We start from the raw sequence: 20,580 nt of genomic DNA on the forward strand, positions 1-20,580 counted from the left end.
TATACAGGAGAATCCATGGATTCTATCTATGGCAAGAGTAGTCCAGACACAGATATCATAGGCTTCATATACTTCATCCAGAGCACACAGAGATTGTGAGAAGTTCTGAGGGTCAGAGGGATCCGGCAGGGTGAAGCTTAGAAGGAATGTAGGGAGTGGGCACATGGGTGGATAAGAGCATGGGATATTCTGGAGGTGAAGGAAAGAAAACAGAAAAGCAGGTGGAAACCAGTGGGGAGCAGCAGAAACCATGGGAAGACATGGTCTCAGAGGTGGGAGAAAATGATGCCCAACAGCTGCAATAGGCAGGAAGGTGCCTTCATGATTTGATAAGCACTGAGTGTTATACACAACTGATAAATTATTGAACACTGCATCTGAAACTAAGTATGTATTATACATTGGCTAATTGAATTTAATTTTTTTTAATTTTAAGATAAAAAATAAAATAAATAAATAAAATGAAAAAAAAAAAGAAGGTGCCTTCATGAAGCCCAAATCATAGTAATTTATTACGATTACACATCATCCATGGAAAAGGATCTTTGACTTAATACCCAACACTGCTTATTGTCTGAGGAGAGAAGAGGAGGGAGCCTGACAAACCCAACAGTTCTCTTACAAAACACTGGTGACAATTTAAAAGGTCATCCCATCTGGCATTTTTCCAGGACAAGGAGGTCCTTTATCTACTATGCCCTTTAGCTCTCTCCCTCAAACTGCAGCTTCAGTGGCCATACACACCATAACTAGACACTCTCCTTCAGTCTGTGAATTAACAGCATGCTTTGGAAAAAAAAAATTCCTATAGGCAGAAGCCATTTTTCTAATGGATCTATTCAAGAAAACAGAAAAAAAAAATTTTAAGGGGGGGAAGCACCTGGGTGGTGTACTCGGTTAAGCATCAGACTCTTGGTTTCAATTCAGTTCATGATCTCAGGGTTGATAGATTGAGCCCTGTGTCCTAGGTGAGCCAATGGTTTTGGGTTTGTGCAGAAGGGTGTCCATGTTCTTGGGAATACACACTGAGATATTCAGGAGTGAAAGGTCAGAATATTTGCACTTTACTTTCCAGAGTTCAACAAAATAAAACAAACAAATGTGTATGTGTACACACACACAACACACACACACACACACACACACAGAGTAGAGAGCAAGAACAAAGTCTAGGAAATGTTCACTGTTGAATGTGGGTGAGTATTATATAGAAGTTCATAAACAAGGGAGAAAACATGCTAAAATATAGAATTTTTAAATGGTAAACTAGGGATCCCTGGGTGGCGCAGCGGTTTGGCGCCTGCCTTTGGCCCAGGGCGCGATCCTGGAGACCCGGGATCGAATCCCACGTCGGGCTCCCGGTGCATGGAGCCTGCTTCTCCCTCTGCCTGTGTCTCTGCCTCTCTCTCTCTCTGTGACTATCATAAATAAATAAAAATTTAAAAAATAAAATAAAATAAATAAATGGTAAACTAAAAAAAGAGGTAAACTAACAGTAAAATAACAAATTTAAAACAAGGGCTCCACACTAAGCCCAAAGTCCACTTGGGATTCTCTCTCTCTCCCCCTCGGTCCCTCTCCCTGTTCATGTGCTCTCGCACGCTCTTTCTCTCTCAAATAAATGAATCTTTAAAAAAAAAAAAAAAAAGGTCAAAGACAGTGAGGTACTATTATACACTAGCTGTACCATGCAGAAAAAGGAAAGAGGTGGGTAGGAAGCCATACACTTCTCTCAGCTTGTGTATTTTAATGGACACAACCATGAAAAACAATGCCTTCCCCAGATTTATTGTAAAAAGTGAAGTGGCTTCATTATGGTCCCAACTGCAGCAGTTCCCTGGATGTCACATGTGTTTGAAAGGCCAGGTCCAATGAATATTAATGCACAGAGTGGAGACAGACCGTCTTTTCTGGGGAAGACCTGTCTATCACTATTTGTTACATTATTTGTACCCTGATGCCTTAAGTGGTTTCAGAATTTATTCTAAACTGTCATGTCAACATAGTATCATCTTTTACAAAAATTTCTTTTCTTGTTCTGTTACTAATTATGATAAGGGGTTAATTTCACACATGCATACACATAAAGGAAAAAATCATAATATATCATATAAGGATGAGGAAATCATCAATTTCCCTTCCCCTCCCCACCAAAAATGGACACATGGACAATAAACTATGAAAAAAATTATAAAGGCACAAAAAGAAGCTAGTTCAGCTTTGTGATCGATCAAATACATGCAAAAATAAGGCATGAACTAAATACTATCTAATTATTGTTATTATACTAATAACCTTTTAAGAAATAAAACCCAGTATGGGAAAGGATGGATTGGTAGCATCAATTAAACTGGTATAATTCTTCTAAAAGTCAGTTTGCAGCAATGCATTATGCCATAAAGCTAATTATACTCTTTGGTCCAGTAATCCTGATCTGGCATTTTATCTTTAGAAATGAATTCATAAAAATGATCATTAAACACATCAGAATAAAGAACAGCTAAGCAAATCATGGTATATTGAGTCTCAGAATGTTATAAAGACCATAAATAATAAATTGGAATGCTATGTCACAACAGGGAAATGTAAGTACATGATGAGGAATATGGCTCTGGAGCCAGAAGGTCTGAGTCCCATTCTAGCTCTTCACTTCCCATCTACAATTCCCTTAACTCACTGTGCCTCATTGTCAGCCTCTGTAGAATGGGGATGACAAATTTATCACAACATATAGTTTCTAGGCTTGAGTGATGCAATGCTTATTGCCATATAGGGCTAATGGCAGGAAGAGAATGCACAGTGTGCAAAAGGTATGCATGTGTTTCAGGCATTGGGGCAACACTATAAATGAAACCAGGAGCTCTGTTATAGAAGTTGTATGATGGACACTTTTTGGTGGGCTTCGAAAATGTGTTTTGTTCTTATGCTATTTTGTGGAATGAATTTTTCTTAAAAAAAAAATTTAAACTACTAGAGTAACCCTGGGAATCTTATAAACTTCAACTTCAGAGGATTCTTATAGAATTGATTGGGGAAATTAACTTTGTCTCCAAAGGTTGGTGCATTGATAGGATTCCAGATCACTAGGGAATTTCAGTGTTTGGTAACCTTCTCAGGGTGGACATGGAGTTTGGTATTCGGTCTCTACAGTCCTCAGTATCTGGGGGAAAAATGGGGTTCAGTGACAGGCAAACAGACATTTGCCAAATTCTAATTTTCTGTCTTCCCAATACATCTGGGACATGTGGATCAAAGTCAAACACTGGGTCACATACAGAGTTAAAAAGAAGCTCAATACTACAGTTACCTTGTATGAGCAAGACCAGGCTTCCTTTCCTTAAGTACATTCTGAAATCATAGTATATTTCCATTTGGTTCTTTCTTAGGGAAGGGTAATATAATATTTGGGGATACACGAAGTGTAAAGTAGCCATAGTAACACATACAAAATGGGAGATGTTAAAAATAGGCTAAAAGAACCAAAAGTATAACATCATTTTGGTAAATAAAAGGAGAATTTAAAGGTTTGGTTATAATTACATCTAAAAGCAAAGGATGCAATCATTTGTTAATGAGTTATAAAAACTTTAGAAAGTATAATGTCAAGACAAAAATACAATTACATTCTATAACTATGTGAGCATGTAAAATACAAGCATATCTGGCTTATAAATTTTTGATGTTGTCAAGTCAGTAGATCTTTAAGCAACTCTTGATGGTTCCTGCCATGCTATAAATATTAAATTGCAGCGCATCAGCTTATCATTGGCCACGCCTATGGTGATCCAAATCTCCCCAAATTGTATAAAACTCTGGAGGGAAAGCAGATGAGACAGGATGGCTATCTCTAAATACAAAGTATACTGTCCCCAGGGCAGCAAAAACTGGTACAACAAAGCAGTCAGGACAGAAAAACATTTATCAGCGTACCCTCTCTCTTTGACAAGAGCTAAGAAAACCTGAAAAATAAAATCAACAACAAATAATGGTCTCTCAAAAATGTACTGTCTCTCTTGGATTGCTAAACATATGGCAGCTTCAAAGAAGAGGAAGTACCGAGGAAAATGGCAGGAGGCTATAACTCATGGCAATGTCGAAGAAAAAAACAAGATATTTCATACAAATTTAATCATTGAAAAAATTCTGACAGCATAAAAGATGTCATGGCACCAATAAAACTGAATTCTGAAAAACCTCACAAAATTGGACTCAATTTTTTAAAAATCAGTCCTAATTCCTCAAGGCCCCTGAATTACAGAATATTTTAAATGTTTTATTTAAAGGTCAAAAACTCACTCAAAGAAGCTTAGAAAGAAGACTATCACATTTTGCAAGTTGAATCCCTTGTGGTCAATAGGACGACATAGTAGTAAATTCATAGGCAAACAGGGCTTGTAGTAGTCCATGACCAGAAAGTCTGGATAGTAGGTCAACCTACTTATTAATGCCTGTCCCTGTAAGAATATAGAGGGAAATACTGACATGTAAGCATTTTAGAACAGGAAGCAGAACTATCAACAGTTCTTTGAAAAAATATCAAAAAGTGGTTTGAAGTTAACAAATATGTATCCAATTAAATTGTTATAGTTCAACTTTTTTCCTATTGGCTGTAGAATGCTAGGACCTCTTAGTCACCCTGTAACAACAAAGGATTTCCGTTTTAATACAAAGTATGTTGTTATTATAATGGTGATAACCTATAGAACCTCATATCAAGTGAAATGACCCATCTGGTATCAGGAAGTTGCAGATAGCAGATCATTTATTCAGGTATGAAATACAGAGAGCATACTTAGAAACTTCAAAAGTGAGAAAAACCTATCTTTTCAGGGCACTCAACATCATCAAGAGATGATTTTTAGTGGACTTTGTTTTCACAGTCATGACTATGAGGATAGCATTTAGGTAGAGTGGTGAGGTTGAGAGATGGGTAGAGAAGCTCATGTTCATGAAGAACATAAAACTGCAGACAAAAAGGATTCAAATCCTGGTTCCTACCTCTCATGTCCATGTGCCACTGGTCAAAGCTCTGACCCTCTCTAAGCCTCAGTATCTTCAGCTATAAATCGGAGAGTATGGAGCCGGACACACACTGTCCAGAGGATTAGGTAGCTAAACATGTGTCAAGACTTGGCTCAGTGCCTGGTGCAGAGTAAGGGCTTAAGAACAGAGAGAAAAGTAATCCACATTTATTATTGAAGAGAATGTGACAACATACAGGGGATCGGTCCTTCTTTTGCAAGAACATAGTAAATCCATGATAGCTATAGTTAATCTGTGCACACAGCAAGGCATCCAATGAATACATGCTGAGTCTATACAATGAAGAGCAAAGGAGGAAGAAATCTGAAGAAAACTCATTTTTAAACCTATAGGGATCTGAAAAAAGGTAATATGAATACCTTCGAATTGAGTTCTACTAAGTTTTAATAATCACAATAACAATATATTTTCAAAGTCATAATATAATTCTGAAGTTGTTCAGTTAACTGAGGATGGCATCACTCCTACCCAGGAACATTTAAAAATAGGGGCGGAAGAGTTGCACAAAAGACAATGATCCAGATGTGAAGCACTCTGCAATACATGGTACCATCTCAGGCAACCGATCACCCCTCACCCAAACCACAGCCAACAAACTCTCCTCTGGGAATCATGATATTCCACTTAACCACCATTCTTGGCTTAATCTTCAGAAGGGAATGTATGAGTGTGAATTTATGTGTGTGTGCATGCATGTGCACACGCATCAATGTCATCAAAAGCCCAGAGTCCAGATGAAATTGAGAAAAACTAGGAAAGACACTGTTGCCAAGAATGATCTACCAGACACTTCAGAGTCACGTACACCCACCCTATTACACAGAATCACGTTCCTGCTCCAAACAAATTAGCATACCAAAAAACTGCCTATTGCAATTGGGTATGAAATACAATTAAAATCATCATTGCATTCCCCTCTGGGGATACATGACTGAAGAATTGGGAAGGGAGTATAGAAAGCAAATGGGGAGACAAGTGGGAAAGAAAGTAACAAGTAAAGACTTCTAAAAAATTACACAGAAGTAGGAGAAGGAAATCAGTTATAGTAGAGAGCAAGGAAATGAACAAAGTATGCATACAACCATGGGAATGCAAGACCAGTGGGACTCATAAATGGGACTTTGGTGACTTCAAGGACTTCTGATTCACTCTGGACCACAAAGGCCTAACTAACACAGTGCCTGGCATACTGTAACTGTTCAATAAATGCTTAGAGAAATAACGCATGGCGAGATGAAAATGCTGTGTTGTACCTGAAGCAACTGAGAAGCAGTGAAGATACAGTGACTTGCTAAAGATCAGTCATTCATCAGGCCTCATGTGGGAAGCCTCTCCATGCCAGATGCTGTGCAGATGATCAGCAAACAACAGAAGGGAAATGAAAGTGAGGACTCCCACGTCTGAACACAGGCTTTTTACAGTGTTGTGGAGAGGCCTCTCAAAAAAATTATCACAATTTTTTTGATAAAAGAGAAAGAAGTTCATTGCAAATTTCAAGCATAGAAATTCACAGGCAAAAACGGTTGCAGAGAAATAACCACACTAATAGGGATGCAGGGATATAACTAGAAAAGGAAAAAATATGGAGAAATATTTAAAATGCAGATATATATTTAACTGTGATCCTGGTATAACAATAATTTATTAATAAGATTAATCAACGATAAATAGAAATGTAAAAGTTCAGCCCATGGAAAAACCTCAAAGAAAGATTATGAAATTTTTTAAAAGAAGTTTTTTCTCCCTAGGGAGTGGGGGAGTCAGGGATGCCTAGGTGGCTCAGTTAGTTAAGCACCTGATTCTTGGTTTCAGCTCAGGTCATGATCTCACAGTTGTGGGATCGAGCCCCATGATAGGCTCTGTGCTCAGTGCAGAGTCTGTTTCAGATTCATTCTCTCTCTCTCTACCTCTCTCTCAAATAAAATATTTTTTAAAAAAAGAAATTTTCTCCCAAAGTTCATATTACCTATGTTTTTAAATCTAAACCAAGATTTCTAATTTAGAAAGGCAGACACAAATAGGATATTATTCCCCATAGAACAATCTAAGTTCTTCCATGTACAGAACCTGGAACACATCTAGTTCTAAGACAAAAAAGCTTGGTCCTCAGTCATCAAGAGCTCGATTTCTATTCTGGCCCCAAGTAAGCAAAGTTGTCTTCCATGAGGACCTTGGTCAAAGCTCAGAGGGAAGAACTGATATTTGGTGAGTCTACAGACTGATCTCTGGCCAATCTTCCAATGTCTGAAGTCTCATCTTTGAATCATGTCAGATCACTGGAAGTTCCCATACTTAAAACTAATTAGCCTGAGCCCTTACTAATTCATTCCCATGGTATTACTATAATTTAACATGTTTCTTAAAATCTGAGAGATCTTACAATGGCTCTTTTCCAAATCCCATTTGCTGAAACACGGAATCAAAATTTTGTGGAAAAGTATGTACACACCCACAGATCTAAGATATGTGTACATTTCAGTCTATCCATGAGCTACTGCTCTGAAGGCATCCCCTAGGTTTTTTCCAGGAGTGGTTGGAAACAGCCACATGAAAAGTGCTTTCTCATTTGTTACGTATGAATGTATTATTGAGGACTTTTCCAGCATGTTTTCAAAAGAATTGCCCTGGGGTGCCTGGGTAGCTGAGCTGATTAAGCATTTGACTCTTGATTTCAGCTCAGGTCATGATCTCAGGGTCATGAGATCAATCACTGGGGTCCACGCTAAGTGTGGATCCTGCTTAAGATTCTCTGTTTCCCTCTCTCCCTCTGCCCCTCCTCACTCTGCTCACATGTGCTCCATCTCTCCCTCTCTTTAAAAAAAATTGCCTTTAAAAATTTAACACCACTTCACATTCCTGAAAACTATGTGCTTTAAGCTGCTTTTTTGAGGAGGATGGATGATGCTTCAAATGTCTTTTTTGCTCTTGCTCCTAGGAAACTCATTATCACATCATATTCTCAACCAGATTAATTAACATTTGTCATTGGCTTTTCTTCTATCTCAACTTTCAAATTATATTTTTTTGTTAATTGTGTTACTTACATCTTCATTATATATGTTTTCCATTTCTCCATTTCCTCTCTATACACACACACATATGCAAATTCTATTCTTCTGTTCTAATTCTTCTTGAAAGTTTCTTCTAAATATGTCTGATAAATGTGAAAAGGGAATTACTGCCTATACATGCAGAACTTGTAAAGTGCAGGATCTCTAAACTGAAGATTAACTATATTTTCTTAATAGGTGTGAGGTAACTTCTAAAAGAAGCTTCACCTGTGGACTTTCAGAGTTAAAGGAATTCATATCTCACTAGAGAATGTCCTAAGTCCTTTCATCAGCTATTTCAAGCTCAAAAATTATGAAGTAGTCCAAAAATCATGGCAAGATGACGTCAGCATGGACCTATGGCCTTTCTAATCTAAAGTAAAAGGGAGGTGCAGTGGTTTACCCTGATGCATAGAAGATGCTTTCTAAGACCCCTGTGGGTGCCTGAAACCAGAGTACTGAACCCTATGTATACTACATTTTTTATTATACATATATACGTATGATAAAGTTTAACTTACAAATTAGGCACAGTAAGAGATGAACAAAAATCACTAATAATAAAATAGAACAATTATACTGTAATAAAACTTTTGTGAATGTGATCTCGCTCTTTCTTTCAAAATATCTTGTTGTCCCTTATTCGCTCTTCTTGTGATGCTGTGAGATGATAAAATGCCCACGTTATGGGATGAAATGAGGTGAGTGATGTAGGCGTTGTGACGCAGCATTAGGCTACTAGTGACCTTTTGATGATTCATCAGGAGGATCATCATCCTAACGGGGGTTGATGGCAGGAAACTGCAGATAAGGGGGAGGTACTGAACTAGCCCCAAGCCAGAACTGAAAAATTGACTCCTCTCTGACTTTATTACACTTAAAACCTGCTCCTTACCTGCCCTCCACTTGTTCTTGCTCAATGGAAGGCGAATAAGTTAAAGCTGAACACAGCCAGCCATCACTCAAAGTAAAAAAAATGAAATCCTGCCATTTGATAGCCATACAGAGAATCCCTTTACGTACTTCACGGACCTTCTATACGAATTCCTGACAGCTCGGTGGGCCACAGACCCTGCCAGATTTTTGAGCTACATCTGCAGTATTTTCTATTCAGGCAGCTGGCATAAAGTGGGAAAATTCATTAACATGCTAATGATGTCCTATTTAAAATTCTAGCCCTGATTATTCTGTGATTAAATCTCTCGCCTTGACGTCTGCTTCCTTTATATCTGAGTTATAGTGAAAAAATCAACAATATTAATAAAGTACAATACAGATTACAACTTATGCACAGGGGATGGAAAAAAGTTATATAAATCTCAGGGTTGTCTTTTTGCTGAAAAGCAGATGTAACAAATCAAAAAAGTTACTTATTTTTTTCCCATCCTCCCTTTAAAAAAAATTGAAATCCACAGTAATTAAAGGTGTATACTTAATCTCCATAGGTATTCAGGGGTTGAAAGCTTTTCATTCTATTTCACTGTACTTAAAGTTGCTCAGAATTCAAGCATGTTCTCCTGAAGTCTTAAGAAGAGCTGATACAGGTTAAAACACACCCCCCCTTCTTGCCTCATCACAGAGAATGTGTGTCACTGTGACAAAGCCAGTGATTTCTGTCTCCCTTTGCCCTTGACTACTCTGGCACATTTCAGTACTTTTTCATCATTTTGTTCTGTCTGCTGACACTTCAGTATGAATATCCCACTCAGACAACTTCAAGCATCTTCCACGAAGGACAATCAAACTTACCTCTATTCTCACTAAATTAGAAAATGAATTTGAAAAATCAAAAAAACGAAGAAGATCCAAGGTCTGGTTCTGTTATTCAAAGTAGAGGAGTAAAGGAATAAAATAGAAGTAAAGGAATGTTTCATTTTAACATTTGGCCCCAGTAAATGAACAAATATTTACGGTATATTTACTATTTTCAAAGACATCATGCTGCATACTGTGACAAAACAAATGAAACATAAGGACAGTGCTTTTCTTTGATCTCAATCAAGCCAGCCCCATAAGATGTAATAATATTTTAAATGATCAGCAAAGCACTTCCCATCAATAAGAGTTCTCTGTACAAGAGAGATTGCTAATTGTTCCCTAAAACTGCAAATTTCTCCTTCTGCTATAGAAACAGAATCCCTGGTTAGACTTGGACATATAGGTTGGGCATCTTGGACCAAATGTCACATGTTGAGGAGTACAGATGAACAAAATCGAAGAGCCCGGGTCCCTGACCATCACAGAGTCACTTGTCCATTCCTAAATTGCCTTTTTCCCTTGTGCCACATTCTGAAACCATTGTAGGAATTCAAAACCTGGGTATTTTTTAAAAGAATTCTACATATTGCTTATTTCTTAGTCTTATTTTTTAAGCATTTTGTCTAAGGATAAAAAGAGGTAGCTCACGGTACCTATACGCTTATGCATACTATTCCTTTGTATCTGCTCTACATGTAAAGCTCTACATTGAGAGCTTCCTCTAAATTTTTAACTCTCAAAAGCCAATAAATGGCAGACTATGGACTTTGGCCTAGTTTTATTGCATTCCAATAGATAAAAAGCTCCAACCTACTAAGGAATTTGTTATATATGTATTATTTATTTATTTATTTATCTCCCATTACTTTCATCAACCCAAGATTACTAATTCGGTTAACCTGATACCAAGTCACCTCAAACTGGTCAAGAATTACCGTCAGGCTAAATAAAGCATAGGGAAGAGGGTAGCTGATCAAGCAAAATCCAAGTCTAAAACATAAAGAACGCCTTCACAACAGTAATGAGCCATCTGCAATTTAGAATCATTGATGGTAACAATTTCTCATTCCATTTGTTTATGTTTTATTCATCATTTTGAAAATAGTAAAGTGACAAGGGTGAGATTCAAAAAATACTACATGGCTCTTTTTTTTCCTTCTTAAGAGATATTTATGGCTTTCAAGAGCTCAACTGTTCAAATGAAAAAATTGCTGAACTAAATTTGTCCAAATTTGTTCACATCTTCTTTATTCTTAGATACAATAGATTCCCCATTTTGTGCCAAAAATTACAGAGTGACAACATGAAAAATCTTATAGTTGTTATTGTTAATACATCTGAAAAGTCTATAGCAAAAATTCATTTAAAATATCCAATGATCTTTCCTATCCTGACTTCACAGAGCACATCATCATATCTTAGGGAAAAATGTTACTATCCCTCAGTACTCTAGTTACAGAGTCAGACTCAAATGTACAGTCCCTACATATTTGCCAAAAAAGAAGTCTTGACCTACAGAAGTGGGGAAAGGAAGATAAGTAGCTCTCAATTGTTTAGCCAGGGAGGCCTGCCTATTACTAAGAAGACTCTATAACAACTGAACATCCTATCTGTGATTCAAATAACTATAATTGAACGTCTTTCTCAATTGAGTAAGCATTTAAAACAAAATTCATTCAGATTAAAATGACACACCTAATTTCTGCTAACTAATTTCATATTTCTTTGTTTGGTTTTAAATACTAATCTTTATTTACTTCAATCCGTGGAGTATTTTCAGGTAGCTGTGTTTCCAATGTGGCTAACATCCCCGTTCTTTTCCTATTTCTTTTTAAATAAGAATACTTTGTAAATATAGTTATTAATTAGTAGATAGGTCTTTCATTTTCCTAATAAACATTTATTTAGGGATGATAATATACTATATATGACCTCTCACCTCCAGCAGCTTCTTCTTCCTAGAAGAAATGCAAGGGCAGACACACACACCCACACATATACCTCAAGATCTTATAAGTTATTTCATTTAATCTGATTAAGTACTGCTCAATCAACCTATGAGTTCGATATTATTCTTCTCATTTTACCAGTAACAAAACAGATTCTAGTATCTAACATATTTGAAACCTGCATTTATTTCTCATGATTTCATTCTTCAGATTAGAAACTGAATCACTGTAAATTCTTTACATTCTTTTTTTAAGAAATACGTTTTCACTTTTTCAATTCAGACTGAACTAGCACCTTCTAAGACTATCCCTCAGGGAGCAAACCTCAAAGTGACCTCAGTTACTCTTAACAACCAGAACAGGAAAAGAATACAAGAGTATGGTAACTCCTCTGACAGGCGGATACTTCAGTTAAGGCATCATTGGCCTCTTCTACATCATTCTTCCTGGAGAAAGAAGCTCTCACAAAAACTCACACATAGAAAAGCCACTTCATGGTCTTTATGCAGTCTTCTGAGTCAGCCTGCTCTCATCTGTGATTGTGCAAGCCAGAAGACTGAGCCAAGGAACAAAAGGAACATAATTGTCAAACAGAGAAAATTCTCAAGACCTGTGCCAAGGGGGAGATTACTCTAAATAATCGCAAGGCCATTAGCAAATCCAGGGTAGAGAAGGGGGAGTAAAGACAAAAAAGAAAAGACGTCACATGTGAACAGCAAAACAAAAGCTGACAAGTAATTCCACCCCATTTGCCAAGACTCCTGCCAAAAAAAACCCTCCAGGAAAAATATTGTGTGCTCCAGGACGCCCTTTGCAGTGATGCTCACATGACACACAGAACATCCTGCCCAGCCACAGAGCACAATCAATACCACAATATTTCACCAGGCAATAGTTGTGATTACTTACCGTAGGCAGTTTCCCCCTGGTCCAGCTCTCTTCTCAGTTTACTGTAATCTTCCTTAACACTCCCCAGCTTTTGGACATTTCTGGAACTCAGTACCCGAAGCTTGTCCAGGAGTCCCTCCAGCCCTTCCCTTTCTGATGTTAATGTTCTAATCTCCTCTGTGAGCTCCTTGGCTGTAGAGAAATTATTTCCTGTAGCACATTGCAAGAGAGAATGAGGGAAAACAAGTTTTACAGCATCCCCACACATGGAAGATTTAGCAACAGCTTATGAGTACCAACAGTATGGAGAAAGAGGGCTGATCTTTGCAACTGCATCCAGCCACATTACTAGTGTTCTGTGGAGGAACCTGGAAACACACTAACTGTCCTCCTTCAACTGGGAAAACCACCAGTCTCTTTATGACCTTATTTTTGTAGTCTGTTTTAAAAGTCCCAATCCAAAAAAATAAAATAAAATAGTAATAAAATAAAAGTCCCAATCCAGGTCCTTGTGAAACACAATGGTGCAAAAATGTCCAAGTGAGATCCAGGGAAATCATGTAGTATTACTCCATTCAAATATCTAAATGTCGGGATGCCTGGGTAGCTCAGCAGTTGAACATCTGCCTTTGGCTCAGGACGTGGTCTGATAGTTCTGGGATTGAGTCCCACATCAGGCTCCTGCATGGAGCCTGCTTCTCCCACTGCCTGTGTCTCTGCCTCTCTCTGTGTCTCTCATGAATAAATAAAATCTTTAAAAAATATACCTAAATGTCAAAGAGGTGAAATATTATAGTAGGGTGGAAAAGGACTAGCCATTACAGTCAGACTAGACCTAAATTCAAATCCTAGTCCTCCTGTTACTCAACCTTCATGACCTTGAGCAAAGAAATGAGAACACATAATTTCAGGGCAAACTTTTTATAAAATGTGATTGTACTAATACCTGCATCACAGGTTGCTTTAAGAACATGAAATTCCATAAAGAACTAACCAAAATATATCATGCATTGAATCTAGCAAGGTTGCAGGATACAAGGGCAATATACAAAGATCAATTGAATTTCTAAATAGCAACAGCAAATAAGTAGAAGATGAATTTTTTAAATACCATTTACAACTTTTTTTTACAACATATTTTAAAGGTCAAAATACTTAGGGGTAAATTTAAAGAAACATGTGAGGCCTTCATACAGAAAATCATTTTTAAAAATTCTGAGAGAAATTCAGAAAGATTTAAGTAATCAGAAAAATATAAGACTATATATACATATATTGGAAAACTGAATATTTTTAATACTTCTATCTTCCTTAAATTCATCTATTCATTTAACACAATTACAATCAAAATCTCATGGTGGTCTTTTATAGAAACTGACAAGCTTATTCTAAAATATAGAAGAAAATGCATAAGGCCTAGATTAGCCAAAAGAAAAATTCTTTTAAGGTGGAATAAAGAAAACAAGAAAATGTTTTATGCAAGCTAGACATTTCATTTAATGCAGAGTTGAATTATAGAATGTTTTTTGGTAAAGATAAAGCAGAATAAATCAAGATGGTTTGTTTCTCTCAAAAAAAAAAAAAAAAAAAACAAAAAAAAAAAAAAGAAAACATATAATACTTGATTTCAAACTAATGCTGAAGCTACACATCAAGACAATACGGCATATAGATAAATAGACAAACACATCAATGGAATAAACAGTCCAGAAGTAAAACAAATGCACACAGTCAATTGATTTTCAACCAGTGTCAAAGCAAGTCAATGAGGAAAAAAGAGTACAACTGACCCTTGAACAACACAGATTCAAACTGTGCATGTCCATGTATACACGGATTTTTTTAATATAAATATAATATAGTAGTGTGAATATATTTTCTCTTCCTTGTGATTTTCTTATTAGCATTCTTTTCCATACTTTATTGTAAGAATGCATGATGTAACAACATATAACATACAAAACATGCACTAATCAACTGTTTATGTTATTGGTAAGGCTTCTGGTCAACAGTAGACTACCAACAGTTACATTTTTGGGAAGCCAAAAACTAAACTCAGATTTTCTTGACTGTGCAGCACATCAGCATCCCTAGCCCACATATCGTTCAAGGGTCAACTATATTTTCAACAAATGGTAATGGAACAACTAGCTAGTGAAATGGAGAAATATTAGCTTTGATCCATACTTCAAACCATATGCAAAATTTAATTAGAGATTGATCACAGACCTACATGTAGCTGCAAAAACTATAAAACTTAGAGAAGAAAGTATAGAATACTTCTCTTTCGAATAATCAAAACTTTGGTTAGACTCAGAAAATACTAACTAAAAAAAAATAGATAAATGGACTTCATCACAATTAAAGACTTCTACTCATCAAAAAATACCACTAAAAAAAAGATGAAAAGGCAAGCCACAGACTGGGAGAAACTATTTGCAATACATATACCTGACAAAGGAGTCAAATTCTACAACCCAATAATTAAAATACAAATGACTTAACAGGCATTTTACAGAGTAAGATATACAAATGGCTGGTGATCATATGAAAACATGTTGGTGGTTATTAGTTACCAGAATAGTACAAATTAAAGCCATAGAGATTCTACTACAAAACCATTCAAAATTCATGGTTCAATGAACCAATGGTTCAAATGAACTAGACTGAAGCTGTCTAGCTGGTAAGGATGTGGAGCTGCAGAACTCTCAAACATAATGGGAGTGTCAGTGACACAGCCACCTTGAGAAGACTCTCATAAAGTTAAATACACACCTGTTCTTGGGCCCAAAAATCCTACTTTCAGGTATTACCCAGGAGAAACAAAAACATGTAATCAAAAAATAGTTGCATGCAAATATTTATAGTAGCTTTACTCATGATAGCCCAAACAAACAACCTAAATGCCCACCAAGGGGAGAAAAGCAGAAACGGGGGCACATCTATGCAGTGGAGACTACTCAATAACAGAAAGGCACAAACTCTTCATACACACAGTGACATGGAAGTATCTCAAAAAGAAAAATAATAAGACATAGAAGACTGCATGCCACATGATTCCAGCAATACTAAGTTCTAGCACAGAATGATCCATGGTGAAAGATATCAGAACAGAGACTGTGTGGGGAAGGCAGATGATGACTGGGAAGGGGCACAAGAGTGATGCTTCTGGAGGGATGAAAATATCTTGATAGGGCTGCAGATGAGAGGTGTCAAAATACATACAACCGAACATTTAAGATCTGTGCATTTCATTGAATTTAAATCATACCTCAATAAAAAAGGAAAAATATATTAGGGAAAATTTTAATATGAAAATTATGTTGTAAAAAAAAAGAAAATTATGTTGTAAATTAATAAGCATATTACATTAGTGGGTGCTCCATAAATAACAGTTATTGTTATCAAGGGGCTCCATGATGTTTGCACAGTAACAACTATGAATCTTTTCTCCTCTACCTTACAACAACCTTAAGAGGGAAGTCATGCCCTATGTTATCTATTCTGAGAGGCACACTTTGTTTCCCCATGGTAACATCTCTGAAATGGAGATGTGTCCAGGCTGTGTCCATCAGCCTGGAAGTAGTCCAGATGAGGCTGTTACCATGTGATCATCATTCTTGGTGGCTCAGTGGACCATCTGCAAGCCACTGGGGTTTCAAAGTAAAAACCATTTCAGGATCATTGGAGACCTGGCTGTTGCCTGAAAACCATCTCTTGTAATGGATTTGTAAGATTGGGCAAGTACCATCATTTAAAACTTGAAGAACTGTTTTGCAGCTTGGCAGAAAACAGTAGTTCATTCTTGGGAGGAAAAAAATAGTTTCTTCACCAACAGCTTCACTGATGCAGAGAAAGATAATGGGTGAAAAAATGTGAGCTCCAACTACTTTGAGTCACAAGGTGTTTCAGAATACTCAGACTCTGAATAAGAAGACATTTTAGGAAAACCTTGAGTGATTAAATTTTCTTTTGAAAAGGATTTTTCAAAAGCCTAAATATGTCTAAAAGAACTATTTCAATAAGTATAAAATAAAAATCCAAAGCCACAGAAAGCATTATATCATTGTTTAATTGACAGCAATTTTTCTTTTCTTGTACTATATAAAATAATGGGGCATTTTATGTTCACTGAAATACATGTTGTTATCTCTGCTTTATAGTCAAGAAAACTGAAACCTCAAGAAAAAATCTTGCTAAGGTTACATAGCAATAAAATGTAGGACAGATTTCCAACTCAAATATAACTCCCAAATCCTTCTTAGGTACTAAACTACGTTGTTTACTTTTATTATTATTATTTATTATTATTATTATTATTATTATTATTCAAAGGCAAGTTTCAACCCAATATAAATGGGAGAAATATGACTAAATGTTTTCCCACTTTAAAGGCATTCTGAACACCCAGCACTTACCACTTCTGTCACTGAAATCCAGTTTCCAATTCCATGAATGGATAAATATCTTTTGAGACCCTATTTATTGTCTATCGCTCAAGTGGTCAAATATGGGAGGGAACAAGGCACCACCCTGCTCTCCAGGAAGTCACTGTTAAATAAAGAGGAGGATATGTGTTCTAATAAATGGGCAAATATGCTCTAGAAGAGCTAACAGAAGAAAAACTGTTCCAGAAGGGGAGACAGAGGCAGGTTTCACGAGGGAAAAATATAAGGTTTCCAAAAGAAGAAACAGAAACCTGGTTAGACAGCATGCTTGCCTTCAGTGGGTGGTAGGAGGCATGTGGCCTAGGTAGAGACTAGACCCACAAAGAAGTTGGATCCTAATGGTAGAGGGTCCAAGATGCCAAGATGATGGGCTTGACCCATTTAGAAAAAGTCCGGATAAGGAGAGCAGACTGGACGTCCACAAGTTTTGGGCTATAAATAGCAATACAAATAAAACATTTCCTGGATCCATGATTTCCTTCTTTTTTTAAGATTTTATTTATTTATTCATGAGAGACACAGAGAGAGGCAGAGACATAGGCAGAGGGCGAAGCAGGCTCCCTATGGGGAGCCTGATGCAGGACTTGCTCCTAGGACCCTGGGATCACGACCTGAGTCGAAGACAGACACTCAACCACTAAGCCACCCAGGTTCCCCCCGTGATTTCCTTCTTGAACAATGACCAAGTTAGGGCTGCTATGGATGGGGCCCCTGTAGACTGCCACCCACAACCTCAAGTTTGACAGGTACAGAGTTCTGGTTTGGGAAGATGAAAAGATCTGAAGATAGATGGTGATGATGGTTACACAGCAACGTAACTGTACTTAATGCCACTGAACTGTACACATAAAAATGGCTAAAAAGGTAAATTCTATGTGTATATATATTTTATCACAATAGAAAGATATCCTTTCAAGAAAAAAAAAAAAAAAAAAAGAATCTCAAGATATGTACCACATGCCCAGGGTAGTTTGGGGAAGACCAGCCCAGAGGTGTGACCACCTCTAGACATGGCAGCCACAAGCACAATGTGGTGCCTTCAAATGTCCCTTCACTGGCTGGGCTCAGGGAACCCCAATCTTTCTGCTGGACCATATTTTCAAGCAAGAGGGAGTGACCAAAAGTGAGGTGGGCACCAACTGTCCCCAGAGACACCACAGTGTGCAATCTCTTCCTCCAAACAGTTCAGAGAGAAAAGATCTCTAAAAATAAATCAGAAAAGACTACATAGGCAGGGCAAGTGCCTACACAGAAGGTTTGCTAGAATGACAGGAAATACATTCTCAGATTACCCTGCAACTCATGACAAGCTCTAGAGACCAGGGCCCTTAATAAAACATGAGAGAGATCATTAATTAAAACCTGGGTCCCTTCCTTGATCCTGAGGGAAAATGCATAGTGATAGACATGTAAATTTTATATATGCAGGAAGAGTGCAAATTCCCAAAGAGACAGTTAATACTACAACTGAGGCCATGATAAAATGCTACACTGCCCCCAGTTAATATTTTATAAGCATTTTGGTCTCAGATCCAAGCCCATGAGTAAATCCTTCTTGATTTAGCCCTCCCTGATTACTGAAACTGGCCAAGAGCTCTGTGATGAAAATACAGAAAAGTAAAAGCTGATCCCTGAAGGAAGTCCCATCAGTGACCCCATGCCCCCAATCTCTGTGACTCTAATGAGCCCCTTTCCTAAATGCCACAGGAGGATTTGTGCAGATGAATTCCCGCCTTTGCCATCATCCCACCCACACATCTGTCTGCTCTTCAGCGAGAGAACCATACCTGGGCTTTCACAAAGGCTTATTAAAGCACCTGTCAAAATATTTCCTTCTACAAATGCCACAATTAAAACCCTCCAGGTGAATGCCAAAGCCAAAACTGACTTTACCCACTCTGTTCCTTCTAATTGTATCTTTTATCCTGAACTTAAATATGTCCCTCCTCTACTTCACAGTATCTGGGGTTTCTTTTTTGAGGCTGTTATTTGAGAGTCCGATTTTACAGAGTACAGGGCTCTTGTTAGGCCTTTCCGACAAGTCAGGATGGGGATCTCAGAATGACTATCCCTGGTTTGCACTTGGAGAAACTAAGACCCAGACCTTCCCAAGGTCACAAAAGTTTTGGAATTCTAAGATCCCACATGAGGTTACTGATCTTGAACTGGGTTTTTCCAACCTCATGTTAAGGTGCTTATTCTACCAAATATAATTCAACAAGTGACTTGGTCAAAACGTGGCCACAAATCACCCATAAAGGGAGGGAGTACAGAGAGCCTTAGGGAATGAACTCTGTACTCAGCTAGGCTGTATCACCAGACAGGTCCAGCCCTCACTACGACTTTCAATTAGGGGGACATGCCACACACACACACACACACACACACACACACACACACGCAGTACAGCATAGGTCCACAGATACTTCCATCTGTAGCGATCCTCCTAAAATTATTCACATTTACATACTCTAATTTCAGCTGTCCTTCTTTACTGGAAAAAAGAAATAAAGCTAGTGTGAAAATCATCAAACTCCAAAAATAATAGAGTCCTGCCTCTTTTTTCTTTTTGGCAAAATGCATATCTTTTTTTTTTTTTTTTTTTTTTTTAAGATTCCATTCATTTATCCATGAGAGACACAGAGAGAGAGTCAGAAACACAGGCAGAGGAAAAAGCAGGCTCCCCCAATGCGGGACTCAATCCCATGACCCCAGGACCATGACCCAAGCCAAAGGCAGAGGCTCAACCACTGAGCCACCCAGGCATCCCAAGGCCATTTCTTTTGAGGAACTCCAAGCTCAAGTACATATGGTGAGGCAAGACCTCATGCTCTGTCACTCAGAGCCTCCCCCTCCATGATGTCAAAGCTAAGAACTTGGCCTAGCATGGGATGCTTGGGTGGCTCAGTGGTTGAGCGTCTGCCTTCAGCTCAGGGCATGATCCTGGAGACCCGGGATCAAATACCACATTGGGCTTCCTGCATGGAACCTGCTTCTCCCTCTGCCTCTCTCTCTCTGTCTCTCATGAATAAACAAATAAACTTAAAGAAAGAAAGAAAGAAAGAAAGAAAGAAAGAAAGAAAGAAAGAAAGAAAGAAAGAAAGAACGAACGAACGAACTTGGGCTAGCAGAGCAAAGGCTACAAACCAGCACTTGCCAATACTCCCCCTACCACTCCACCACCTGTCTACGGAAGCTCCTTTGGCTGGAATCTGCCATTCTCTGTCAGTTTTATCACTTTCTTCCAGTCAGTATGATTTCCTGAGAGAGCAACAAGCACTTTATGTGAGCAGAGCCCTCTGACTGGTTTTGCACATCAAACATTTTAGACGGCCACACACTTCACAGTTAAGACGGGGAATATAACACCGGCACACACGGGATTTTATGTAAAACATAAACTGCTTCTAACAGCTTGAAAATTGTGGTACCTGGTGAGAGACT

At 37.8% G+C, this 20,580-nt stretch overlaps 1 protein-coding gene across 7 annotated transcripts in view; it reads right to left on the minus strand.

Annotated features, from left to right (window-relative positions):
- The window catches only part of DISC1 (DISC1 scaffold protein), a 349,132-nt gene that overhangs the window by 180,109 nt on the left and 148,443 nt on the right, over positions 1-20,580 (minus strand). For all 7 annotated transcript variants that reach the window (XR_012029320.1, XR_012029321.1, XM_072823068.1 and 4 more), the window contains exon 9: positions 12,710-12,898. Coding sequence is in view for 5 of the 7 variants with exons in the window: in XM_072823068.1 (XP_072679169.1) it covers positions 12,710-12,898 (189 nt within the window). In the remaining 2 variants the exon portion in view is untranslated. The remainder of the gene's footprint in view (positions 1-12,709; positions 12,899-20,580) is intronic.

The sequence above is a fragment of the Canis lupus genome, chromosome 4 (genome assembly GCF_048164855.1).
Source record: "Canis lupus baileyi chromosome 4, mCanLup2.hap1, whole genome shotgun sequence".
NCBI lineage: Eukaryota > Metazoa > Chordata > Mammalia > Carnivora > Canidae > Canis > Canis lupus.